General features: G+C 53.2%; 11 protein-coding genes across 11 annotated transcripts; 7 read left to right on the top strand and 4 right to left on the bottom strand.

Moving 5' to 3' along the window:
* Positions 1-770: 770 nt before the first annotated feature.
* On the top strand, positions 771-2,221 carry BO97DRAFT_390481 (YoaK family protein). Its single transcript, XM_025693772.1, has 2 exons — positions 771-1,317; positions 1,419-2,221. The coding sequence occupies exons 1-2, from the start codon at positions 1,014-1,016 to the stop codon at positions 2,039-2,041; spliced, it is 927 nt and encodes a 308-aa protein (XP_025551369.1). The 5' UTR covers positions 771-1,013; the 3' UTR covers positions 2,042-2,221.
* Positions 2,222-2,482: 261 nt separating this feature from the next.
* Positions 2,483-4,543, bottom strand: BO97DRAFT_470431 (kinase-like protein). The gene is made up of 6 exons (XM_025699944.1): positions 4,013-4,543; positions 3,705-3,961; positions 3,613-3,666; positions 3,247-3,557; positions 3,028-3,196; positions 2,483-2,973 (listed from the first exon to the last, which is right to left on the bottom strand). Exons 1-6 carry the CDS (start codon positions 4,261-4,263, stop codon positions 2,780-2,782), a joined length of 1,236 nt encoding a protein of 411 aa, XP_025551370.1. The 5' UTR covers positions 4,264-4,543; the 3' UTR covers positions 2,483-2,779.
* Positions 4,544-4,970: 427 nt separating this feature from the next.
* BO97DRAFT_405575 (M50 family metallopeptidase) lies at positions 4,971-6,417 on the top strand. The gene is made up of 4 exons (XM_025695216.1): positions 4,971-5,282; positions 5,357-5,719; positions 5,779-5,823; positions 5,903-6,417. Exons 1-4 carry the CDS (start codon positions 5,094-5,096, stop codon positions 6,110-6,112), a joined length of 807 nt encoding a protein of 268 aa, XP_025551371.1. The 5' UTR covers positions 4,971-5,093; the 3' UTR covers positions 6,113-6,417.
* Positions 6,418-6,702: 285 nt separating this feature from the next.
* On the top strand, positions 6,703-9,075 carry BO97DRAFT_390487 (transcription factor domain protein; the record flags this gene model as incomplete). Its single annotated transcript, XM_025693773.1, has 4 exons — positions 6,703-7,142; positions 7,205-7,232; positions 7,287-7,751; positions 7,843-9,075. The coding sequence occupies exons 1-4, from the start codon at positions 6,778-6,780 to the stop codon at positions 9,073-9,075; spliced, it is 2,091 nt and encodes a 696-aa protein (XP_025551372.1). The 5' UTR covers positions 6,703-6,777.
* On the top strand, positions 9,055-10,909 carry BO97DRAFT_443242 (uncharacterized protein; the record flags this gene model as incomplete). Its single annotated transcript, XM_025698347.1, has 3 exons — positions 9,055-9,602; positions 9,655-10,161; positions 10,216-10,909. The coding sequence occupies exons 1-3, from the start codon at positions 9,517-9,519 to the stop codon at positions 10,907-10,909; spliced, it is 1,287 nt and encodes a 428-aa protein (XP_025551373.1). The 5' UTR covers positions 9,055-9,516.
* A 215-nt stretch (positions 10,910-11,124) lies between these two features.
* Positions 11,125-13,136, bottom strand: BO97DRAFT_390492 (t-SNARE syntaxin). Its single transcript, XM_025693774.1, has 4 exons — positions 12,474-13,136; positions 12,220-12,401; positions 11,590-12,153; positions 11,125-11,521 (listed from the first exon to the last, which is right to left on the bottom strand). Exons 1-4 carry the CDS (start codon positions 12,724-12,726, stop codon positions 11,486-11,488), a joined length of 1,035 nt encoding a protein of 344 aa, XP_025551374.1. The 5' UTR covers positions 12,727-13,136; the 3' UTR covers positions 11,125-11,485.
* A 735-nt stretch (positions 13,137-13,871) lies between these two features.
* BO97DRAFT_414422 (uncharacterized protein) lies at positions 13,872-16,526 on the top strand (the record flags this gene model as incomplete). The annotated part of the gene is made up of 2 exons (XM_025696348.1): positions 13,872-13,915; positions 13,988-16,526. The coding sequence occupies 2 exons, from the start codon at positions 13,872-13,874 to the stop codon at positions 16,524-16,526; spliced, it is 2,583 nt and encodes an 860-aa protein (XP_025551375.1).
* On the top strand, positions 16,223-19,546 carry BO97DRAFT_62679 (uncharacterized protein). The gene is made up of 4 exons (XM_025700950.1): positions 16,223-16,644; positions 16,719-17,433; positions 17,482-17,858; positions 17,910-19,546. The coding sequence occupies exons 1-4, from the start codon at positions 16,624-16,626 to the stop codon at positions 19,146-19,148; spliced, it is 2,352 nt and encodes a 783-aa protein (XP_025551376.1). The 5' UTR covers positions 16,223-16,623; the 3' UTR covers positions 19,149-19,546.
* Positions 19,547-20,590: 1,044 nt separating this feature from the next.
* BO97DRAFT_345310 (ABC1 kinase family protein) lies at positions 20,591-22,636 on the bottom strand (the record flags this gene model as incomplete). Its single annotated transcript, XM_025691770.1, has 2 exons — positions 20,591-21,800; positions 21,855-22,636. 2 exons carry the CDS (start codon positions 22,634-22,636, stop codon positions 20,591-20,593), a joined length of 1,992 nt encoding a protein of 663 aa, XP_025551377.1.
* Positions 22,637-23,101: 465 nt separating this feature from the next.
* Positions 23,102-23,325, top strand: BO97DRAFT_424748 (uncharacterized protein; the record flags this gene model as incomplete). The annotated part of the gene is made up of 2 exons (XM_025697002.1): positions 23,102-23,245; positions 23,305-23,325. 2 exons carry the CDS (start codon positions 23,102-23,104, stop codon positions 23,323-23,325), a joined length of 165 nt encoding a protein of 54 aa, XP_025551378.1.
* Positions 23,326-23,501: 176 nt separating this feature from the next.
* Positions 23,502-24,609, bottom strand: BO97DRAFT_477980 (uncharacterized protein; the record flags this gene model as incomplete). Its single annotated transcript, XM_025700597.1, has 2 exons — positions 23,644-24,609; positions 23,502-23,542 (listed from the first exon to the last, which is right to left on the bottom strand). Exons 1-2 carry the CDS (start codon positions 24,221-24,223, stop codon positions 23,502-23,504), a joined length of 621 nt encoding a protein of 206 aa, XP_025551379.1. The 5' UTR covers positions 24,224-24,609.
* Between the last annotated feature and the right edge of the window lie 180 nt (positions 24,610-24,789).

A 24,789-nucleotide genomic window follows, 5' to 3' on the forward strand; every position in this document is an offset into this window, starting at 1 on the left:
TCAATCATGTGCGTGACATCATGAATACAGTCATCTAACCAGAATTCCAGGTAGTATGACTATCTTTCTGCCTGAGGGCTTTAGTGCAGATCTTCTCTGCGGAAACGAACGCCAAGAATGGATATCAAACTGCCCAGCGTGGCTCAGCACCTGAAGAAGCCAAGCTGCATGATCATTGGCGGTCGAGCGCATTGCAGAACAAACTTCAATTTTGCGGCAGAGTCGCGATTATCTTCCTATTGCATGAGGGGACAAGAAAAAAAAGCAGTGAAATACTTGGGAACGAGACTTGTCGTGAGCACATCCAGCCACTGTCTCGTGACTTGTCCCAATGGAGGATGCTGACAGGCCAAGTGTCTCGTTTTCGGCATTTAGATGATTGATGTCTGCATCTTTTCGAATGAGAGCGAGGAACGGTTCCCGACAACTCGTATCCGCCAAGATCCCGCTGGCGCTCCCGGTCAGTTTTGGCGAAACCCTTGTGGACTGGATCTTGGCTTATCGTGATCGACAGATGGCTAGAGCCTCCCGGGGCTTGGAGGCTATCGACGGAGCCAAGTTACAGACCCGTGCCAAGGGTTTGCCAAGCGGCTCTCTCTGGCAGGCGATATGATATGTCCAATATCATGCAGACCGAGACTGAAAGCGCTGTCGCCTGATTGATTTGGACATGGTATATCCATCTCAAAACCCATGTGTCGCTCCAGGATGATGCGCGTATCGCGACGGCACATTGGGCTGATATCGGAAACCGCTGCTTCGGCGGTGTACCACCCCACTCGCGTCTTCTGGTAGGCATGCGTCTCTCGAGACGAGAATATCATGGACACATGGTTGCACTGATTCTTATCAGTATCTTGGCGTGAAGAAAGGGTGGTGGGGATGGAAAACTCTGTATCGAAGTCCATTGTATATAGGGATGGCCGTGATTTGGCTCCAAGGATGAAGGCAGCAATTTTCTCAACCCCATTTTCTACACCGGCACCGGTTGCGCTTCCCTGTCTCATCTCACCATGCAACAATCTTCCGCCGATAACATTCAGCCCGCTCCGGCAGCTGCCACGGCATATAATAGACATCTGCAGTTCAGCGAGGATCGAGGCGGCCTTTGGTCCTCAGGCAACAGCACCATTGTCTCGCTGAATCAGTCTACTGACGACGAAGAGACCACTTCCTATGCGAGGATAGCTCGCCACTTCCAAGCCGAGATCGATATCTCTTATGCCGATCTGCCTTTGATCGTCTGCGGCTTCGTCAGTGGCCTGGTGGATGGATTGTCCTTCAATGCTTGGGGGAGCTTCTCCAGCATGCAAACAGGTATGTTCTGGCCATGTCACCCCTCGTTCCACATCTCGTATACAAACAACACCCCACGTCACTCTTGTTTCAGCCCCATGAGCTAATTGGCTGCGCCTCAGGAAATACTGTCTTCATTGCCCTTGGTGCTTCGGGGCAACCGAGATACCCCGCCTACCTGTGGGCCAAGTCCCTCATTGCACTCTGCACCTTCATCACCAGCAACATCCTCTTCATTCAAACCTCCCGCCTGCTCGGTCCGCCCCGCCGTCGCTCCTCCCTCATCCTCTCCTTCGCCGTGCAATCTGTCTGTTTGCTGGTCGCTGCACTCCTCGTGGAGCTTGAGGTCGTCGCGCCGCGACCCGAGAACCCGCGCGCCCCCATCCAATGGATGCAAATCATCCCCATCTCGCTTCTGGCCTTCCAGGCGGGCGGCCAGGTCTGTGCCTCGCGCATCCTGGAGTTCGATGAGATTCCCACAGTGGTGCTGACCAGCCTGCTGTGTGACTTGCTCGTGGATCCGAACTTGCTGGCCCGGAAGAACCCCAAACGAGACCGCCGGATCGGGGCCTTCCTGGCTCTATTCCTCGGTGCCATGACAGCTGGTGGACTGTCCAAAGTGACTAGCATGGCGAGCAGTCTGTGGTTTGCTTTTGGTCTGAAGCTCATGATCACCTTGGCATGGATGGTTTGGAAGACAGACAGGAGTGGAAAGATGGGCAAGAGCGGAGGAAGTATAGTCTGATCCTGTCGTTCGTTGTTTGTCCGTTGGGCTCTCTGCGATACGATCCCTCGAGCTATTTGTCTCATGTCATTGATGAATGCTTGTAGGATGTTATGAGTTATGATTTCTTTTTTGAGGGTTCCTGCTTTATATTTATGACCTGGTGGGCGAGATTGTTTGACCGATGTATGAACCTTCCTGGACCTTGGCGTTCGCTGTTTGCTTGATGATGCTTCGAAAATGATACCACTTAACGATCGGTCGACTTTCGTTGTCTTGCCTTTCTCGGGGCTTTTTTGTTGCACCGGCGGGGTACAAAAGATCCCTCGAGGGCAGTGATACTATTCCAACAAATCAATTTACTATGTTTCTACTATCATCGCCAGACACCTAAGTTGCTACTATTTGTATTGTCTCAGAGGGCACAATATACTATAAGTCTGATTAGAAACATTATATAGGGTCGCAATCACATAAGCTAGGCGGTCGTCAGCCAATCTACTTACGATTAGCACTTGGATCATGGAAGATAGAGAACTGGATGTACTTCCCGTTACATAAAGGCTTCATTCACAGGCCTAAAAATACTTGTTTTATCCAGACTAAGGTAATCCAGGGATCCTTCTTCGCTTCGAGATAAGCCCAGCTCTCCATTTTGCAAACTCCCCTTATCCAAATGTGCCTTTAAGACCCACGGAAAAAGTTGCACTCCTTCCAGATACCCCATCTTGGGATCAAAGATAATAGTATACTGCAGTCTCATATTTGCGGATGTTCATTGTGAAGCCATGGATCCTGCGATAGCTCCTTTGCTGTACTCCGCTCTTCAGGTTTCCATTTGATCATCCGTTTAACGAAGTTAATGAACATCCTCTTCTCCTCCCCATCAAACTTGGAGAGAGTGCTTTCGAAGCTGAAATTACTGGGGATAAGGTCTTCATCTTTGAGTGTTCCTATGTTGCAGCGTCAGTTATATCTAGAGATCAGAAATTGAGGGACTCCCTTACCAGCAGCCGTAAAGAACATCGATGTCCTCTTACCACAGTCAACAAAGCCTTTGGGGGCGGGACCTAAGAGCGAAGTTATATACGCAAGATGCGTTTCGTCATCATAATCTTCAACAGCGCGTGGATCAGCTGCTTCAAATAGTGTTCGCCCTTCTAGGAAATCCCAAAGCTTCATTCAATTGTTAGTTGTCTGCGCTAATATGGAAGGATTTTGTGTACCATAACTCCCAGACTCCATATATCGGCACTATACGTGTATCCTCTGTCAAGGATGACCTCTGGCGCACGATATACCTCGTCCTGGATGCAACCATCCTGCGGAGAATCGCCTTGGACTGCTAGATCAAAGTCCACAATCTCGATAAGTCCGACGATGTCCTTCAGCGGCCCGTAGTTATTGCGAGACAGATATATGATGCGTCCATCACTGCAGTGCTTCTGAGGTAGTGGATTTTCGAACTCATCTCGGGCGTCCTGGGACAGGAGGGCCCGATCTTCCAGTCGTACCATGATGTTATCTGGCTTTAAATCTGGTGATTGTGAGTGAGGATTAATCTTTCGACCAGCACAACTGAGAGCACCTACCGGTATGGATGACACGGCATTCAGTGTGGAGATAATCAAGCGCTTGAAGTATTTCTTGGAGGATTATTTGAAGATATCTGGGGGCATTACACCGCCTTGCCATCGCCGACAATATTTTTCAAGTGACTCACGTAGAGGTTCGAAGATGAGACGTACATGGTCCCCTGAGACTCCTTGTACGGAAAACGAGTCCAGTGATTTTCGAACGAAGTGCCAGCCCTCGTGTTGCCGATTCGCTCTCGTGATATGTCGCATGATCTCCAGCTCAACGTCACCAGCGGCTTTCCGTGCATGGGTGTTCTTGGAGTTAATCTTAAGAGCCACATATCGCTCGTTTGACCACCGCCACCTAGACTTGTCAATATGTACATTTTACTGTGATGTTTGGGCAAATACGAACTGATGAAGGTCCCTTGCAAGCCACACAGTCGATCTGCTTCCATGGCCAAGCTTGGTCGCTATTTGATAACGGTCATTGAGGATGACCCCAATACGCGCCGGATAAAAATAGGCGGTCTCGTAGTAGGGTGAGTTCTCCTCTTCAACCAGCAGGGACGGGTCAATTCGGGCGGGAATGGCGGTCGAGATTGCCCAGGGCGAGTGACGCAATACCTTTAAGGGTTGCTTGAGGATAGAGAAATTCCGCGTCATGGTCTTAAACAAAGCCAGAAATACTGGCGTTGGTGTATCTGGTCATATTGGGGAGAAAGGCATAGTTCGAGCTACGGATATACTAGGTAAGCTTGTTGGGATGCCGTAGGCTGGCGCCGCAGGTCACGCGAGTGGCTGGGCATCTTATTCGCCGTATATTTCGTCCTACCACCGTAGGGTCAATAAGCATATTTTATAGAGCAAAGAAGGCTTGTTAATATCATATTGTATATGCTTATATCATAAGGTCATTGGACTGAAAAAAAATCAAGAGTTTATGATTTCCAGACCACGAAGAGAGTAAAGTTGTGGAGTCGAAGATTAAGCGGGTGGATCCAAGGCTCAAGGCTGAACCTGAAATTTAGGGCGGTGGAACCATCCACTACGGACTACACAAGCGTTGAAGGACGGCATCTACTCGGTACTTTACTTCCTCCTGTCACTTGTTTTAGCCTGCTTGGGTTAAGGATCATGCGAGTAGTCTGATAAAGATGTTACTAGGGTCTATACTCACCCTCAGGAACAATAAGAATGTCAAACAATCAATGACATACGTCGGTGGCTGCTTTGTCACCGCCACGTAAAACCGAACTAAAAATACCCCGTGCCCAGCCACGCGCTAACCCAGTCGGGCAAAGAATTTACAGGGCGGGCAGTAAAAGAACGCGTAGGCAGCCAACGCTCATGTGAGAAGGGGCCCAGTCAGAGTCCAAATAAACTATCCCCAGGCCTTAAAAAGGGCATCGGGCTTCTCTTGAGCTCCCTGCACTCGGCTACTACCGGTCTGCTCAAACAGAGTCTAAATAAACACTTCTCCAAAAACACCCACCATGGCGCCGTCTTACATGGTCCTCGATCAAAGGTCCTACGCCGCAGCAGCAGGGCCGCATCTGCTGAAGCGCGATCTCAGCGTCACCCACGCTCAGGGAGTGACCCTCGGAGTGATGGGTGCATACGTTGTCGTCATAGCACTACTCTGGAATTTGCCCTATGTTCGCTGGTCGCTCTGGCCGTTCAAGGTGAGAAACTGTCATTTGGTGTTCTTTAGTACCTTCTTTGCTGACGCTGCCATTCTTTCCGTTCGGAAAAAAAGATGCTGGTTATCGCTTTCCACGAGTTTGGCCACGCCATCACCGCATGCTGCACCGGCGGTCGCGTCAAAAGCATCTCGCTGGATCCGCACGAGGGCGGCGTCACGCACATGTCGGGCGGCATCAGCGCCGTGACCCTGCCAGCGGGATATCTGGGCTCGTCGATTATCGGGTCCTTGTTGATTTTTGCCGGTTTCGATATTGTCGCTAGCAAAGTTGCCAGTATCGTTCTCGGGGTGTGCTTCCTGCTTACTCTCTGGTGGGCGCGGAAGGATTGGCTCACCATTGTCACGATTCTCCTCGCGGTTGGTTTGCTGGTCGCGTGCTGGTTTATCGCTCATGGCCAGGCTTTGAAATGGGTTGTGGTAAGTTTCTGCGGTCCTCTAGCGGAGAGGAAGGATTGCGGCTGATTCATTCGTGATAGCTCTTCATTGGTGTCATGTCTGCGCTATACAGCGTCTGGGATATTGTAAGTCTTTTGGTCCCGGTCTGCGGGTGGTCGCGCACCTGCTTGTCTCGTTCAATGCTGACAAGTGCGCTCTCTGCAGTGTGATGATCTGATCCTTCGCAAAGTAAATACCTCGGACGCCAGCCAGTTTGCCAAGCGCTACGGAGGCTCCTCGCAGTGCTGGGGGGTTATCTGGTCCTTCATCTCTCTCGCATTCATCGCGGTTGCGATTATTGCTGCTATAGCGGCATTCCGCGAGTCGTTCAGCCAGCAGGAGAAGGACTCGCAGCACTTCATTCCGACACGTTAAACTGGAGCTGCGTTTTTCGGGACCATGCTTATTTTGATGACTTATGAGTTTTGCGCATCGAATACCCCTCATGAGGAACGGAGGTCGTCGTCATCCATTTATTGTGTTTTTGTCTCGTTTGAGCCTGTTCGGAATCTGCTGGACAGATAGCTTTAGCCTAGAATTGCTTGACTCTAAACAAGCTTGCGTTTCACTCAATCGCGCGATCAAGCCAACTAATGAGACCATGCCAAACCATTTACCTGGATCCACTATCGACAGGATTACTATTACTATATCGGTGTAGCTGACACAGATGGTCGACGAGCACGGGGACCGCATTTTTTAGAATGCCAAATTCTACCCACAGGCAACTGTTCGTACACCGCAGGTCGAGAAAACTGGAATGGCGCTCAACGGGGTTGCTCCTTTCTTGAGCAGTTATAACCGTAACATTAGTATTGATCTGATTAATATCATAAGTTTATAAACATGTCCGTGGTTGACTTGGTCGTGGGTTTTAGTTGTCCCGGAACTTTACTCTCCCACTTAAATCCGTAAATCCGACCACATCAGCGTCCGCGATCCATCCCCTCCCCACGCCTTCTTCTATCCTCGACTATATCGTTCCACCCGTGACCGTCTTCCATGTTAATGAGACATAATATGCCTCGTCTCAGCCAGCGATGGCAGACAGAAACGCCACCCCAAAGACTCCTCCAACTTTCAGGGGAGCGACACGCAAGACCCCTTCATGCGTGGTCTGCAACAGGCGCAAAGTCAAATGCGATCGCCAGGATCCTTGCTCTGCATGCACCAGGAATGGAGTTGAATGCATATACCGAGCACATTTTCCCCCGCGACGCCGGAAGAGGCAACGGTCTGATGGAGCCCATCCCAGTCCTTTAAGGCAAGACCCAGGCCCTGCTGGTTCTAGAGGTCGGCATGGAATGCTTTCGCCAACTATCACACCTAATGCGTCTGTTACGTCTGCTCAGGCTGATCCGGGGTTGTTGATTGCAGGAGGGGGGAAATCTGTCTATGTTGATGGGTGAGCAGACCGGTGTACCAGAAACTCAATGCTCAAGGACAATTGGCTAACAGTTCAACTAGGAACATGTGGTCGAGCATCCGGGCGGAGGTATGGAAATACCCATCTTAGCTCTATCTCCAGGCAGCTGCTAAAATCATCTAGCTGCCATCTGCGGAGGATGTGTTACGTGATGCCTCAGTCTACAGTGACTCGAGTGAGCCCTTGCCGGAGATGGACGATGAATCTTCTCTCATTCTAGGCTCAAAGACGAAGAAGAAAATAACGGAGTTGCATCCTGAAGCTTTACACATCTTCAAACTGTGGCAGGTCTTTCTGGAGAACGTGAACCCGTTAATCAAGATTCTGCATGGTCCCACAGTCCAGCAGCAGATCATCGATGCCACTGGGGATTTGGGCGCCGTGCCAAGAGGGCTCGAGGCGCTGATGTTCTGTGTATATTGTATCTCGTTGATCTCGATGACCTCACAAGACGTGCAAAAGGCTTTCGGCCACAGCAAGACTGCACTCCTTTCTAGGTTCCGTCGTGGGGCTCGGCTTGCGTTGTCCAATGCGGGCATTTTACGAACGTCGGACATTGTGGTTCTGCAGGCCTTTGTCTTGTATTTGGTATGTATCAAGCTTTGTGCACGTGTTGTTGCATCTAGTTCGAGGCATATTTCATGAAGCAAAGCGACTATATTTCTGACTCCACTCACAGTTCTCAATGCGCGCATTCTCTGATCCACAATCAATCTGGTCCCTATGTGGTGTCGCCATCCGGCTGGCACAGCGTATCGGACTTCATCGCGATGGCTCTCTTCATGGCCTTTCTGTCTTCGAGACCGAGATGCGCCGACGTCTTTGGCTTCAGCTAAGCATACTGGATGCCACCACGGCACAGCTTACAGGGATTACTTCACAGACCTCGTTGATGGCCGCTGATGTACGGCGTCCAGCAAACGTTAATGATTGTGACTTGGACCCACGCATGACGGACAGTCCCCGTGAACATAGTGGAGCGACTGAGATGATTTTTTGCCTGGCACGTTGCGAATTCGGAGAGTGGCTAACTCGATGGTCCAAGCTTTCAGGTACCTTTCCTACCAGTCAGGGGTTCCTGAGCATTTCTACAGTTTCGCTAGCTGAGAAGGATAGAGCAATCGATGAGCTAAGTCATATCTTCGACACCAAATACCTCAAGTATTGTGATGCCTCAATTCCACTTCACCAAATGACAAAAATCGTGATCCATTCTATCGTCTCTCTACTACGGTTCTCTGCACATCATCCTCGCCACGACGCTGAAATGGGAGGCCACAAATCACAAGCCGAACGAGACCAGGTATTCTCCATATGCTTGCGTCTGGCCGAGGGCTGTGATATAATTCAAACGAGCGACATCACCCAACGATATATGTGGCATGTGGAGAACCATATCCCCTGGACCCCATTGATTCACATGCTCTACGAGTTGCGATACCGTGTCGACGGGGAGGAGCCGGACAGAGCTTGGCTCTTTATCGATCGGATTTGTAGTCGACATTTCCACGATGTGAAGGGGCAGCGACAGAGGACGGCTTTCAGCGTGGCGCTGCAGAACCTGCTTATGAAATCTTGGAAGGCACATGCAGCTGAACGCGCCCATCGCAACAGGCCCCCGTTGACATGCCCGACTATTGTGTCTATTATTTGGGATATGCGGAGCAGACAACAAACGGCCTCTTACAATGAAAATCCGATCAATTCTCAACAGGAGGTTACAGTGGACAATGGTGACCAAAGCCAGAATCAGCTCGATGGGGTAGTCATGCCTCATGGACTCGGGGCCTTTGATTTGGACCAGAACAGCAGCGACCTGAGTCCCATGGACTGGAATCAGTGGGATCAATTGCTTGAAGATTTTCAGCACCAGTGCACAAATGAGGGCGAACCCCATCTCAACTTAGCATGAGTAAAGGGTTGCCACTGTCTCAGAACGTAAGCGATGGTGCCCACTCTGACGATATCATACTCCACTTGATCGCGTTGCGGATCGATGAGATCTTGTATGGCCGCTCCTTCTGTCTATATTGGTATCACTGCGAATCGACTGTAAGACGCGAAGGAAGGCTTGTCTCAGCACGAATTGAGTGACAGAGCTGCATGCAATATAATGCATTCTCTGGCTTTCTGGGCCATGAGAACATAATTTGGAGAGAATGATGATCGGAGACGCGACTTTGGGCCCACCCAGCCAGGATCGTCCCGTTTGTGATTTCATCCGGATAAGCATTTCCCCTGGGGCAGCTGAATAATCGCAAGTTCCAATTCTGTCTCTCAAAACGAGCGCCAAGCGCAGTTCTTGAAACTTATTCGAGGATTGTTTATCAATTGTTCTGACTTGCGTTTAAAAATGAGCCATCTCCTCGACCATCTCCGCCAAGCTGTGAAGCAAGCCAGGCGGCATCCGTCGGCCCAGCGTCCCAAGAAATCGCCCATGTATGTCGGAATGCCCGTGGCCGAACAAGTAAAATTGCTGACTCAAAGATAGATTTTCAAAGTCTGCGAGTAACACTCGAACGATATGGGAGAAGCTCCCAATGAATGTTCTAATCAAGATTCTTGTGCAATGTGAATTGGGCGAGATTCATTCCTTTTCGGCGACATGCCGTCTCGTGCACCAGCGGGTCTATCATATCGAGCCTGCTATAGCCAAGGCCTATCTCCAATGTCGAAGACACAAGGGTCAGGGGAGTGAACTGGCTATCGGCGACGATCTCACATTCATCTCTGACCTCTTCCCACCGCCGCCTCCCCACTATACAGAGAGTGGTGCGCTGGAGGAATCGCCTGATTACTCGTTTGGGTACTTGACTGATCTCACCCGGTGCTGGAGGACATGCATCCGGTTGTCTTACTACTTTGCTGAATACCTCGTTCAGCATTACCTCGAAACTGACACTACGGCCCGGGAACTATGGGCTTCGTCCAAGACGGAGAAGGAATTTATCTACAGCAAAGGTGTCGGCGCACTTCAAGCGCGTCTGCTTCCGTCCATGTGCGTGCTCTCGCTGCCTGACTTCATGTATCATGCGCGCTAACCAACGCCCAGTGCCTACCTCGTCTACTTTCTTGAATCTTTCGCCGACACTACCACCCCAACGCACTCCCTCGACGCGCAGGAGCGTATTCTCCAGGAACCCCCATTCACAGACCCAGAGGTCCTGCTCTCCACCCACCACACGATGCACACTCTTATTCACACCGTCCGCCACCTCATGGCCCCAGACATCCCATTGACCTCCTCTCAAACATGGGTCAGTCTTCTCCTTACTACCTCCACCCTGGAGCGCATCGTGGACCTTTTCGCCGCTGTAGCCGCCGACAACCAGCAGCCGGCGGAGAAAAACAAGAAGCATGAACCCGCCACCAAACCGCACCACCACGATAACCATGAACATGCACACCACCAGACCCAGACGACTAGTTCTCATGGACATAACCACACACACTCGACCTCAACCACCTCCCACTCCCACTCCCACCCCTCATCCCACTGGTCCCACCGCATGGACTTCCTGTGGCACATGCGCCGCGATTACGGGGATTTCCTGGCCTCCCTAGGCGACCAGGACCCAGAAACCGGGCATTCAGGACTGGTGCCTCGGCTTCGGGAGATCTGGTTTGATGTGGCCGAGCGGGAGATCCGGGCGAGGGGCCTGGCGGCGCATTCGGCTGAGGTGGAGCCTGTTTTACATGGCGGTGGGCCGCGGTTGGGCTGTGAGGTTTGCTGTTCTTTGGTGTAGACTTTTTAGATTGTACATTTGTTTTGATGTGTTGGAGCTTCTTGGTTCAGATTGGGTTAGATGTGTTGGGTTGGAGTGTATATACCTAATCATTATTTTTCAAGAAGGAGGGTGTGATTGACGGAGGGCTGTACATTTATACTCATCATGCTACTAGAAATGCATACGCTATTATTATGTTCACGATCTCGGGATGACGATGAATTGAATCTAAGGTTCGACACCACTTGTGGCTTTTATACATATTGCTTGCTATCACGCATGAGAATGAAAAAAAAAGAAGGTGCTAGTAGTGACATGAGGGACCTAGCAGAAACGAATAAAAGATTCCACATAGAAGATCTAGCCATGGCCAAAAAGGATGGGAGAAAGAGCAAATAGAAACAGAAAAGAAACCCGAAGCCTGCATGTTGCGGGTAGGCAGGTAGGCAGGTAGACAACATGCCTCAGTAAACGACGGGCTACGTACATGAATTCGTTCAGGCACAGCAAGATACGAACATGGACCTGATATTAATACATTATAGGGGGGTTGGGGGGAATTTGGGAGAATGTGGGAAAGGGGGTGGGGGGTTTCTATCCTGATATCAACACCCAGAGAAGGAAGAAGATCTAGTTTGAGGTTGAGGTTAGTTTATTGGACCATGGTGGGGTCTCTGAGGCTGTTGGGGGATGCGTACCATTAGAACGCCAACCATCTTGGCGATGAGCCAGCGGTTGCCCGAGACCCGGGTCCAGTATTTCATTAACTCGCGCTGCGCGCCCTGCACGTTGTCCACCACGTCCTCCGTGTTGGCGTCGATGCGCTGGATCATCTCCGACTGCTCGCTGACCATCTGGGCGAGCTGCCCGAAGATCCCGCCCAGCTCGTTGATTGTGCGCTCGATGGCGTCGATCGCCTCGCCGCGGCCCTGGATGTAGGCGTTGTTTGTCTGCGCTTCCTCCATCACCAGCAGCTGCTGGTCCGAGTGTATCGACGGCCGGCCGAGCGGAGACGGGTTCGTGGGTTCCAGGGTTAACAGGTCGGAGGCGCCGCCCGGTTGCGGCGTTCTCCGGCCGGATGGATTGTAGAGCGGCGAGTCGGAGCGCTGGGGATCGAGCGCCGTGTGCGACTTTTGTGATACGGATGAGACGAAGTTCTCGGTGCGGGAGCGCGAGGCTTGGATGTTCTTCGTACGCACTTCCAGCACGTCCTTGAAGTTGGCGCCGACGTCCGCCAGTTTCCCTTGCAGCATGACAACCACCTGCGGATCGATCCCGTTAGCCTTGCTTTTTACCTATGTGTAGGGTCTTCGTGCCCTGAGACATACATTGTCATTGTGCTCGCCTTCCTGGTCGGCCTTGGATCGATTGTTCTTGGGATGTTGGGAGAGGGTGAGCGCCTGGAGCGAGGCGATCTGTTGGTTCAAGGATGCGAGATCTTGTTTGATCACGTAGGTCAACTCGGAGATCTCGACTGGTCTGTCGTCGAAGAGTGTTTTCCGCTTCGCCACTGCGATTTCAAGAGAGTCCTGAAGTCAGTTTGCGAATTATGCTGTTTCGGGGTTGGAGATAGCCGACTTACACTCAGCTAGCCGCTGCAACTTCGCGGTCGTCGCCGTGATACCGCGTCCGATCTCCACGGCTCTGCGCGCAAAATCCGACCGTCGCTTGCCTGGGTGTTGTGCGTCCGCGGATCCATTGGCTTGTCGCCGTTGGGAATCTGACAAGAGCGCCTGGCGCTGAGATCCGGCTTTGTTGGAGGCTAGGCGTTTCTGAGCTTGGCCTAGAATGGCGTGGAACTCGCTCGTGCGATCCTGGATGGACGGGCCGGCCATTGTGAGGGTTGTGAGAGTGGTGGGTGGTGGTGTGGATGGGAGGTCGATTCGGCGAAGATGAGATGGGATGTGAGGGGTGCAGGCGAGACACAGAACTATACTCCGAGAATATATGGAGGAACGTCTAATCGCCGAATCTAGAACAAATAGTCGGCTGCGGTGCTATGGGGGGGGTTTATACGGCACGGAGTCCGGACTAATCGATAAGGAGGTAACTGAAGACGTGTTCGTTCGTTTCGTCAGGGCGGAGGTGGAGGTGGAGGTGGAGGCGGAGGCGGAGGCGGTGACAGCACGTTATGCGGAGGGAGGAGCCGAGATGTTGGTGAGTGGACAGAGTGAAGAAGAGGTTTACAAGGCAGCCATTGCAAGCGACCGAGCAGCATTCAATGAAAGAGGGAGATTGAGAGAGGAGATTCGCGAGGCCCTGGCGGCGATGGCGGCGATGGCTCCGGGCAACTTTGGCGGGCGGGCAGTTAACTTGCCGTCGCCGAAATAGGAAAAGGCGGACAGTTCAATGCAGTGCCCGCTAACTTCTTTAAGGCAGTCCAGCCACGTGCACACACCAGCCACCCCACATCTGCCCTAGCCACCAAGCTCCACACCAGCCACACTTTGCCCGCTTTGGGACTGTAGGCGGCCGTCAAAAAGGCCAATTAGAGTTCAGGTTGGGCGGAACCAGGGGCACCAGATCAGCTGAGAGCCTGAGACTCTGAGAGGCCCGGTCAAAGCGATGCTATACCCGATCATATAACGAAGGTTGTATCTCCAACCAGCCCCCCCCTCATTTCAAGGTTGATCTATCGCAGTGAGATACAACAGTTGGAAAGTACTTTTCTTTACTGTTTAAAAATAGCTCTCTCAATCACATCCACGTCAATCTACTTCTACTTTGTGCACCGCCCCGTCTCTTGGCGCACTGCCCCCATTTCTCCTCCCACGTCATCTCCGTGACACCATTCTCTCTCGCTGCCTCATTTCTCTCCGCTACACCCGCTCAACGTTGCGCCCACCGCGCCTTGACTGCGGATCAGACGTTTCAATTCTTACATCGATCTTGGCACTAGATATGCCAATCATCGGTTTCAACTACTACCTGCACTGTTGATGCTCTTGATCCAGCCTAGCTGATCGGTCGTGGGAAAACAATGGCGCGCCCGTTTCAGCCTTATGAACCCGAGCTACAGAAGCTGTAAGTCTATGCAGCCGCCACAATTCGGATCTCAGTTGACTGTACTAACGTCTCCGGCGCCCCGTTCTGCAGCTCGTCCAACGCAGAGAGCCCCATGTCGCCGGTTCCAAGGGGAGAGACTCCAGTATCGTTCAAGCCCAATGTGAATCGAGCAAAGACAAAACGCTGGGTAGAAGCGAAGAAGTATTCGTATGATGGCAATGACTGGGGCGACGACGAGTACGGCGAGTATGACGACGATGAGCCTCCACCGGTCCCACAACACAACCTGAATCAAAGCACCGGAGATCTTCCAAGCATGTTCAAGCGGGATACCTCGCGACCGCCACTCCCGTCGATGGATCGTTCTCGGTCGATGGATCATGTAGCGACTCTTGCAGGGGAGTCGAGTCGCAGCCGATCTTCAGAAGCCACTGCCGTCGAGCCAGCTACACGAACTGTTCCGATCATTCGTCCAGCCGATATCTACAAGCGTATGAGGGCAGATAGTGCGGCTCAGCAGGATCCTAGTCAATCAAGCCCAGCTCCTGCTCCTGCGAACGCGACTGTTCCGGGCCTCACGTCTGCTGAACTACACTTGCCGTCTACCAACGAAACACCAGCCGGAACAAACAATTATAAGCCATTCCGACCACCAGGCGCTGGTGACAGTGTGCAGGATGAACAACCACGTCAAGACACCCTCCAGTCTGAACCAGTAGGAAGCGGCACACCGACAGTTCAGCTCCCAGATGTGAAACGTCTTTCAAGCTTTGACCCCGACTTCGCGGGCGATTCATACTTCCCTTCCTCCGATGCCCAGGGACCTGAGCCTGAGCAGCATCAACTGCAACACAATCCCTCCATGGGGTTCCGCTCTGTAGTTCATCAAGCATTTGATGTGCCTGATACGCCCAGCACGACGGTTGACAGCGTTGCACGATCGAACAGCGATAGCACATCGGTGATCAGCCCCATTATCTCTCATCGGACTCAGAGCGACCTAAAGACACCCACAATTGTGGAAGAGCCTGGCGAGAGTACGCCCCCGTCCAAGAATGCGAGCGACGGGCTGGTTTTCAAGCCGGGTCACCGTCGTGATATTAGTCTTCCCAGCCCTAACAATAGCCCTTCGAGGACACCCAAGGTCACAAATATTCAAGGCTCCCACCCATCTGCAGCAGGCGAAATGTCTGTCGAAACTGCGACTGAGTCTTCCTTGGATTCGCAATTGGATTCGCAACCGGCTGGGCAAACACCACAGATAGCTCCTGTGCAAGTCGCAGACATCGGCCCTGATCACCCTGCTCCTTTAAGTATTGGTAGCCACTTGGTAACATCGGCGCCTACAGTTACACACGACGGTGTCCCTATCATTATACCTTCCATGAGCACTGACGATTCTCCTCAAGACACCGAGAGTGATCGTTTGCGAAAGGAAATCATGCGCTCGTTGAGTCGCGAGAACACTCCCTCGAAGGAACAAGAAGATGAAGAAGAAGAATCGGTAGAACGGCCAGAGGCTCAACGCCAAGATAGCCTCATCCCAAGTGAATATGAGAGGTATTGGAGCGCTGCAGAATCTACAACCAGCCCCTTAGCCTTGGACCAGTCAACTCCAGAGTACGTCGCTTCCCCAGTTGCCCTGCAAGGTTCGAGTCCTCCGGTGTTGCCTCCTGCTGCTTCGGAGTCAATTACATCGCCTTCGACGGAGGCTTCAAAGTCAAAACTGGCACGACGCTTCTCGTGGGAATCTTCGTCGTCCTCCGAAGAGCCTGCTCAGGCACCAAGTGTGCAGTCGCCTCCTGCTCCCATGCCAGGACAGTTCCCCGTTTCTTCTGAGAATCAAGTCCAGCCGGCCACGGAGACTGATCGTACGGAAGCGAGTCCAGCGAAAGCCATTCCGGTGGAGACCTTCTCTTCTGATGAGGTTCTGAATAAGTCCCCTGAAGAGAGCGATAGCTCCGTTGGGCATGAAAAGCCCAAGTTGACCATATTGCCTCCGGTGCCCGACAATCGTAGCATTATCTCCGACAGTCAACTGCCGGAGGTTTACGATGCTGAAGCCATTCCCAATACCTATACGGATGATGCACCTGCCATCGCTGGCCACCAGTTCCCACAGTGGACGCCTACAGCCCCTGCATCCGTCGAGCCTACGCTACTGGGCTTCCGGGAGATCTTAGCCATGAAGAGTTCAGAGGAAAGGGTCCAGGCGTTTAACGATACACGAACCAAGTTTGGAACAATCGACACTGGGCTCAGTCACTGGCTTCAAGTCACCGTTCAATCTCATCCTGAGCACGCAGATGTGGTTGATAAGAGCACGAAACTTGCTACCAGAGGGTCCACGGTCGCTGTAACCCGCAAGAAGTTCGCCAAATTATCGTCGCTCGGAAACTTTGGCTCTTCTCAGCTCGATGTCTCCTCGCCATCTGGGTCTGGCCATGTGCGACGACCGTCAGCTCCCCTGGGCGCCATGATGAACAAACAACAAGTGGAGCAACGAGGCAAAGAGCTGTTGCATTCAGCCGGCGTCCTGGGTGGCCGGGCAGGCGAGGCTGCCAAGGGTCTGTTCGCTAGAGGCCGGAGCAAACTGAAGGGAGGTCATTCTGACAAGGTAGATTCATAATCTCTTTTGTGATTGGGGGTGCTTGACAGCGAGTGGAAACTTCTTCTTTATGTGTGACTATGCTTATTGATACCATGCCGTAATTGAACATATTTCGATGCTTGAGAATGTGACACAAGTGATGTCTATCCTGTCTTTCCTTCCGTTGTTCGCGCTTCGTTTTATCGCCTCTAATGCGGTGATGCGATGTAGGGGTTTCAAGCGTTCCGGGGCTATCGCAAGCCTCTCCCACTCACCGAACTTCAGAATGCATCTGCCATAGACCTGACCGACAATGGGAGCACAAATTACAAGCGACATACGGTCCATTTCGGAAGCCTGCCGCTTCCTCGGACGCACTCCGGCTTCATCCAGCGCAAGTGGCAGGTGAAGCGGAAGGCAACCCCTACTGAGGCTGCGAGTAGAGCACATCTGGCGGAACTAGGTGACACAACTCTCGATGTCCGAATTAATGGCGATGGTCTCGGGCCAAAACAGCAGGAGCCTTTCGTGCAGTCGAGTGGTGCTATCACTGTGGTTGGTGAAATGGGAACATTCGAGGCCGATGATAAAGTGCATCCCAGTAACCGCTCAGCACAACTGACAAATACCCATTTATTGCCTGATTCCACCGGGGCGAGCCGGATCCAATTCACAATCAATGGTACGCCAATGACTACCCCTGCAGACGGACCTGACCATGGGTGCACTGCTTCCGGAGAACAAAGAGAGGCGGGGATCAGTATTGAAGGTAGGCCGGCGAACCAATCCAGCGACTCGATAAAAGCCACAAGAGACGAGGCGCTTCTGTCTTGGACAGTGGGCAACCCTCCTGCACGCTTTGTTGAACACCGGCGTGAAGCAAGTCAGTTGTCGGTCTCGTCATTGGGCACGGCTGACGATGGTGGCCCCAACCTGGCGCTTAACAGTGAGTTTCTCCAGACTAATGCGGGTGAAGACATGTTAATCTCCGCAGCACACGCAGCCTCCTCTAGTCTTTCCCTTCCTTCATCCCTGGGCGGCGGCATGGATACGGCTGCGACCGGCGATGCTCGGTCTATGACACCGAGTCGACTGCCCCACGGTCGTCATCTTCCTCATCAGCACACTCAGGTCAGCAGTATCTCGTCCTGTCCTCCAAGTCGGACGGCCACACCAGTGCCCGCCGCTCCTCCAAGTGCTGAGCGCAATGACCGGGCTTCGGCATCGCATCCAACCCCGCAAGCGAGACTCGCGGCAATGAAGATGAAATACGGAGAGAAGATCCGTGACATCCGGCGGATTTCCATCAGCGCGAAGGAACCAGAGCAGAAACCGACTCCACCCTACAAGAATGCGTTTGGCAGACTGACGGTAGGTTGCTAGTTCACCACATTGACTGTCGCCCGCTAACCAACGCAATAGGGACTGTTACGTCCTCGTCGCGGCAACAAACCAAAAATTAGCAGTGTCGCGGACACCGACTGCAGACCTGCCACATCAGCATCGATACGCTCCCCCAAAGTCGTCGTTCCCATTAACCATATTGACCCGGCCCTGTCTAAACCCGGCCATGCTCGCTTCTACTCCGTCGACAACAACAGCAGTCTCAGTGACCGGCATCACCTCGAGAATGTGGCCCCAGATCAATTACGCTCTACTTCGCTCACTCCGGACCCTTTCCACCGGGCGCACATCATTCCTCCCAATGCTTCTGATCCGGTCATGCCCACCAGGACAGCCAGTCAAACCAGCAGCCGCAGCCCATCTCGAGGCCGCGACCCCGAGCGCGGCTACACGCGCAACCTCCACATGCGATCCCGCAGTCCCAAGCCCTATGCGCCCGGCCCAGAAGGAGAGACAGCCTCAATAACCGATATCACTGACCCTGCCCACAATCTGGGAATATTTCGCACCCGGCCGCGAACCAGCCGATCCGGCGACCAGGAGCTCCCTTGGAAGCTGAGCATCCCCGGTGGAGACGATGAGCCAGAAGAGATTCATAAGAACGATCGAAAAGCGCATCATCGTGAATCCTCGGAGCTGTGGTCCGCACGGATCACGGGAGAAGTGCTGAGCTGCATCGGCAATAGCAGCATCCTGCAGCCGCCACCGCCACCGCAACCGTCCGAACCCGAACCTCCGAAGAACAACACGCAGAAGCAACCCCCAGCAAGAGTTGGAAATGCTCCTCTCCTCAACCCCCATCCGAGCCCAGGCCGAACCCTCCACCGCCGAGCAGGGTCCAACGTCGTCGCGTCAGACGCTATGATTCCGCCTCCGCCTCCGCCGCCACCCCAGTTCAAGCTTCCGGCGCAGCCCCTTACGCTCCTCGCGGGAAACCCGGATGAATCAAAGAATAAAGCAGCAGAGCAGCAGCGGCCCAGCACATCCCAAGCGCCCGCCCAGGACACCAAAAGAAACAATGACGAACCAGACAACCCCCCGCCCCCGCAAACCGCTCATCCCCACCGCCCCGAACCACCACGCGCCATCGTCAACACACCGATCGAGCTCCCTGTACCCGCCCGCGACGGCGCTGACGATTCAACCGGTGATTCCCACGAGGACGATGAGAGCGAGATCGTGATGTCTAGCACAGCGTATCCGGGACAGGAGTGGAAGCCCGTTGGGTTCATGGGGGTAGGGATGGGATACGATTGAGGGTTTGAAGAGCAATGAATAATGGAGAAAAAGCCTTTTTTTTTCCGCATTCTAGGGGCATAATAATGATAGCGTGATTCTGCGGGTTTTGAATAGAGGATAGGGATATAATTCGTTATTTATGGGGTTGAAAGAGTATTTCTTGGTTTAAGGGTTTTGATATAGGGGGCTTACTGGGGGTGCATACTCGTACTGATTATGGATTATATTGGTATTTTTGGTGTTCTATGCTTGTGCTTATGTAGATGGGGTTTTCTAAGTTAAGTAGCTGCTAGCGAGATAGCCGCTGGTCAGATGACTGGATTTGAGTATACTCCCATCTACCCATCTTCTGTCCATCAACAGGTATATCGAAGCTTGGCAGTCTTTTGAGAATTGGACCAAATGCACCTAGCTTCCAGTCAGTATACCCCTTGTCTTCCCTATCCAGACGTAATGCAGAGGATCGCGCTCGACCCCTACATCAGCAATACATGAATATATAAGTACCTCTTTTCACCCCATATGAGTGCTCTTCCTGCATGACGAGCAGGCCATAGAGCATAAGTGCAAGGGTGCGGGGGGGGGAGAGGCAATAAACGAGGACCGTGTCGAGGGAGGCGAAAAGGAGTAGTGTTGCTGCTGACGCCGTGGAGGTAGGCTAGAATTACTGCGCGCAATGAAGTTGCCGTCGTCGTCGATATGCATGATGGTTATAGGTATGTTTACAATACCACTAGAAAGATGGTAGTCAGGTTTTTATCCTATTCTTCCTCCCGAGGCGAGTTTGATAGCATAGCCTGAGGGCAATTAGATGAATGTCTTCGTCTGTGAACCTCGATCTGTCTGTCCGCACTACTCAAGACATACTCAGGCACACACAAAAGGAAGAGAGAGAGAAAGAGAGGTAGTGCTTGTGGTAGTGTGTGTCCGACAGGATGGTAACCTGGTCTGGTGGTTTGACGATGCTGCAAGCTACCAGCACCCTGCTTGCTCCTGTGATTGAACAGGTAGCCTCTTTAAATCGTTTCACCTCACTGGTGGGTGCCTTCGAGTTACACCCCAAGGCTAGGTAGTGCTCACGGGCATACCTGGATCAGGCAAATCATTAAGAGCCAGCAATTCTTTCTCGGGGGTCTAGCTCCATTCAAAGGCTGACATCTGTTTTGTGTGTACTTTGTCTTGAGTCATGCTTCGACGTGGGCTCAGTGAGGGTCTAGTGTTCACTGTGGACCGCTTTTGCCTAGGCTTCCGGGCATGGGCTGCAGAGATCTTCCTTGAGCGAGGCGGGATATTGAGTCGGTAGAGTGAGCCCTGTGAGTTACACGGGACATTTAAAAAAGCAAAGGAAAGAACAAGGCTATGCACAGCGAACTATGGCCCACGGAATTGGATCTAGAGCGGGGAAAAGGTCTAAGTCTCTCTCTCTCTCTCTCTCTCTCTTTCTTTCTTTCTCTTTCTCTCTAGCCCTCAAAAATATTACTCCCCAATTCCACGCCCATATCCTTAGCCACACCGCGCATCTGCAACTCGATCTCATCCTCCATGCCGCCGCCCAGTCGCAGGAACTGACGCACCTTGGTGAACCAGAAGAACAGATCCGTGCCGAACAAGACGACCCGGAACACGAGGTGGCCCCAGGCGCCGCGCACGCGGGCGACCACGCCTTCGGGCAGATCCTCGGCGAGGGCGCGCGAGGCCCACGTGCCGGTGATCTTGACGCGGTTGACGGGGCTGCCCAGGAACTGGTTGTTGGCCTGGACAATGCGCAGGTTACGGCCGATGAAGATCAGCGGGCGCGGCCATTTCTCCTCATCTCCCAGAATCTGGCGGATGGCGCGGCGGGCGGACTGCTGCATCTCGTAGTGCAGGGTCGCGGGGTCGTTGTTGGTGTCGGTTGACAGGGTGCGGGAGACGGAGCGGTGGGTGGAGAGGTCGCCGCCCTTGTAGGGCCGCATGAGCGTCGCGGACGCGAAGAGGTCAGTGTTCTGCACCCCCCACGAGGAGACGATGCTGGATAAGGCCGCGTTGTCGAAGGTGAGGAGCGCTTTCCAGAAGCGGGCGTACTGGTGCCGGAACTCCGGGTCCATGTGGATGTACAGGCCGTGGTCGATGAGCACGAGCTCCGGATTACCGGAAGGCGTGCGCCGGATGAAGATGTTGCCCGGGTGCGGGTCGCAGTGCACGTAGCCCCAGAGGAACATCTGCGCCGAGAAGAGGTCGACCATCGTGGTCATGACTTGTTTGAGGGAGAGCCCCAGGCCGCTGTTGCTGTAGCCACCGCGCCAGTGGCTGCGCTCGGGTTTGAGCTGGGCGGCGCTGGGGTTGATGGTTTCTTGCGTGTTGGGCGGGTCGAGAGGCGTGCCGTGACAGCCTGGCGTGCCTTGACGCCAGCCTCCGCGCCAGGGTTGCGTGATCGACTTCTTGTCCCAGAGGCGCACACCCTCAATCCATTCGGCGGTCATCACCCGCTTCGAGCTGAGCTCGCGGTAGACCTTTGGGATATACACCCGGTCGCGGAGGCGGGGCTCGCCCGCCACCAGCCGAGCCATGTTCTCAGAGTTGTCAGCTTCATTGACAAAGTCCGTCTCGAGCGATAGTCGCTCGGTGACATAAGGGACCAGGCTGTAGAAAGGGATATCAAACATCCGGCTGTAGATCCACGTCACAACCCTGCTAAAGTTAGTAGCGCAATCATACGACTATTGCACCGAACGGGAACCATACTTGAATGCCCACAAATCCCACTTGATCTGCTTGCCGATCTCCCGTTTCTGGATTTTGATAGCTACCTCCCGCCCGTCAGCAAGACGGGCCCAATGCACCTGAGCAACACTGGCACTGGCGCGGGCCGTCCGCTCCATGACACCCTTCCCAGGCTCTCCGGTAAACGAAACCCCAAAGACATCCTCGGCAGAGCGGCCAAAGTCCTCACGGATGACCTTCTCAACCTCCTTCCAGTCGTTCTGAGGCGCATCGTCAAACATGCGCGCAAACATCTTCTGGAACTCGGGCGGCAGAATGGCGGACTGCATGGCGATCGCCTGGCCGATCTTCAGATACAGGCCGCCATTGTGCCGCAGCAGGTCAGACAGACGCTCTGCATTGCGCTTGTGCACGGCGGCAATGGAGCTGGCGAGCGGTGGGTTGGGTCGGAAATTGATCTTGTAGTCCAGTGCCACGATGAGACCTAGGCTGAAGGTGCGCGCTGTGCGGGTGAGGGCGGCGGCGTAGAATTGGTTGTCGATGATGTAGATCGCCCCCGTAGTCAATGACAAATAGACGATGCGCCGCAGCCATTTGCGCGTGCGTGTGTAGGTTTTCGCTGGGGTGGGCTTGCCTAAGGAGACCGGTGAGGGCGGGACGAAGGGCTGGTATCGACCCGGATGAACATGGCGGCTGGAGAGGACAGGGGACCGCGGCGGAGCTGGGATGTGGGCACGCGAGCGGAGGAGAGGAGAGGGGAGGAGGGAAGGGCGCAGTGTGCGGAGATAATTGGCTGATGCCATTATACTAGTGTGTCAGATGGAAGAAGTTTCATGGCGGGTTGACGGAGCAATTGAGGAGAGCTTCGTTGACGTCGTAAGAAAAAAGAAAAGAGCGGGCGTTGCAGTGCAGGTGTGACTTGACGACGACGCAGCGAGGATGACGTGAGGCGGTAGTTAAATCGGCGGCGGGTGGGTTGGCGGGCGGAGTTAAAGGCGGGACGGAGATAAGCCGATCGGGGCAGAACCGAAGCATACCTACTAGGTAGTATACTCGTCGCTTCATTTATATCAAATGCACTAGTGACTCGAGATGTGCGTACTTTAGGCCCCTCTGCAACCCTCAGTCGCTGTTTGGACTACCAGCTCTACACACTTCTATTTTCATGAATTCCTTCCTCATCTCCGCTAATTGTCATTTATCAAGCCCCTTTGCCCAGATCCAAAGATTCGATCATACTAGTAACGATCCAGAGATATGTTTTCAGAATGTTATCTTATGCAACGACTATTGGTGCGGATGAACATACCGATGTTATTGAGATAGTCATTCCCAAGCTGGACGAGCGGGAGATTGCCGAGTTCAAGGCTAAAGAAGAGGTGGAGCAGAGGGTGATGCCTTCGTCAAATGAGGTAGAGTGGTAAGCATATATATTACTGCACATGATGCTAAGGTGAAAACCGGCTAACAGGATTTGCAAAATGGCGGCTAAAGTAGCCCTATTCGGCCGCCTGCTGACTCTTGCAATGGCGAATGGAGCATCCAGAGAATCTATATTCTCAATCTAAAGCCTTTCTATTAACACCTGATTGAGCGATAAATGTTCAAAGATTAAGTAGACAATTGTTCTAGGGATGGCGTTACTATTCATGAGCTCATCTATGCCAGTCAGGGCGAGGGGCGGCGAAGCACGGAGTAGCCAACAATATCTGATATAGTCTTGTTGCAGCACAATCAACCTAAAAACTATACATCTCCCCCATAACCACCATCTCACCCCCTAAACGCCGACACACGCCCGCATACTCACGCATTTTCGCGGGGATGATCTCCTCCCAGAGCTGACTCCTCTGCACCCAATCATACTGGGCGCGACAGACGGGCTCGGAGGCTAAGGGCAGCAACCGGGGCAAGTGCAGCAGCGCGGCCCGAACGAAACTCTTTTTGAAGCAGTCGCCGAACGCGGTCAGGGTCTCGCTGTCCGCACAGACGTCGCGGCCGCGGAGTAACGGGCCGCATTGACGCTTGATGAAGGCGGCAACGTCGTCGCCCAGGCGCATCATCATCGCTTCTTCTTCTTCTTCTTCTTCTTCTTCTTCTTCTTCTTCTTCTTCTTCTTCTTTTTCTTCCCCGGGGGTTCTCGGGTGATCCACCCATTCCAGCAGACTGCGGACTGCGGGCAGGAAGGTATTGTTGCGCGTCCAGAGGTCCCAGTGCGAGATTGTCGGTCGACAGCCTTGGTCGCAGATCTCATGTTGAAATTGCTCCAGGAGAGCGTGCGGACGACTGGTGAGGGCGACGATGGCTTTGATGCAGGTTGTGCTGAATTTGGATGTGGCTGGGGTGATAATAAGGGTTATCATCCAGAGACACAGAAAGAGATACCGCATGGTGAAATGCAATAATGGGTTTTCTGTAAGGAGACGAAGGAAATAGAGAGTGAACTAGATAGTTAGAGGTAGGAGAGAGAGAAGAGGGATTGGGGAAGAGGTGCTGCGGGAATTCCCCTGGATGATCGACAACCCCCCGTTCCCTTTCCCCCGCATCGACACCGTCCGCTCTACTCGAATTCATGGCCCACGAACTTGGACTTCTCAGCCCCCTCGAGAGCTTCGATCTCCGAAACCTCAACTTACCGGCCGTTCCTCCCCCAAGACAGACAAGACTCCAACCTCCTGAGTAACAAAGAAGACAGACAGCGCATGCATGTCCATCAATGGGGGAGGGGGTCTATTCCCCCACTATCGCTTCCAGCGCAAGCGAACAAGCTGCATACACCTTCCATTTCAGGCCCCTCGATATGATACATCTAGACTGTCACTCCCACCTTGAGATATCCTCTTGCCCGCCGCAACCGAGAATGCCCGGGGAGGAGCACTACGGGGGGGTTCTCCATCGCGGTCAGCGCGGGTGCACCCGTACGCAGGAGGTCCGTGACAGCCATGAAGATGTATCG

This window comes from Aspergillus homomorphus (genome assembly GCF_003184865.1).
Source record: "Aspergillus homomorphus CBS 101889 unplaced genomic scaffold BO97scaffold_18, whole genome shotgun sequence".
In the NCBI taxonomy this organism is placed as follows: Eukaryota; Fungi; Ascomycota; class Eurotiomycetes; order Eurotiales; family Aspergillaceae; genus Aspergillus; species Aspergillus homomorphus.

Coding starts and splice junctions, on each gene's coding strand:
- BO97DRAFT_405575 (XM_025695216.1), top strand. CDS start 5,094: ATGGCGCCGTCTTACATGGTCCTCGATCAAAGGTCCTACGCCGCAGCA. Junction 5,720..5,778: donor AGGCTTTGAAATGGGTTGTG/GTAAGTTTCTGC, acceptor CATTCGTGATAG/CTCTTCATTGGTGTCATGTC. Junction 5,824..5,902: donor TATACAGCGTCTGGGATATT/GTAAGTCTTTTG, acceptor CGCTCTCTGCAG/TGTGATGATCTGATCCTTCG.
- BO97DRAFT_62679 (XM_025700950.1), top strand. CDS start 16,624: ATGCTTGAGAATGTGACACAA. Junction 16,645..16,718: donor TGCTTGAGAATGTGACACAA/GTGATGTCTATC, acceptor GATGCGATGTAG/GGGTTTCAAGCGTTCCGGGG. Junction 17,859..17,909: donor ATGCGTTTGGCAGACTGACG/GTAGGTTGCTAG, acceptor CCAACGCAATAG/GGACTGTTACGTCCTCGTCG.
- BO97DRAFT_390481 (XM_025693772.1), top strand. CDS start 1,014: ATGCAACAATCTTCCGCCGATAACATTCAGCCCGCTCCGGCAGCTGCC. Junction 1,318..1,418: donor CTTCTCCAGCATGCAAACAG/GTATGTTCTGGC, acceptor GCTGCGCCTCAG/GAAATACTGTCTTCATTGCC.
- BO97DRAFT_470431 (XM_025699944.1), bottom strand. CDS start 4,263: ATGACGCGGAATTTCTCTATCCTCAAGCAACCCTTAAAGGTATTGCGT. Junction 3,962..4,012: donor CTTGCAAGGGACCTTCATCA/GTTCGTATTTGC, acceptor TGACAAGTCTAG/GTGGCGGTGGTCAAACGAGC. Junction 3,667..3,704: donor TTGTCGGCGATGGCAAGGCG/GTGTAATGCCCC, acceptor TAATCCTCCAAG/AAATACTTCAAGCGCTTGAT.
- BO97DRAFT_390492 (XM_025693774.1), bottom strand. CDS start 12,726: ATGGCCGGCCCGTCCATCCAGGATCGCACGAGCGAGTTCCACGCCATT. Junction 12,402..12,473: donor GTTGCAGCGGCTAGCTGAGT/GTAAGTCGGCTA, acceptor TTGAAATCGCAG/TGGCGAAGCGGAAAACACTC. Junction 12,154..12,219: donor AAGGCGAGCACAATGACAAT/GTATGTCTCAGG, acceptor ATCGATCCGCAG/GTGGTTGTCATGCTGCAAGG.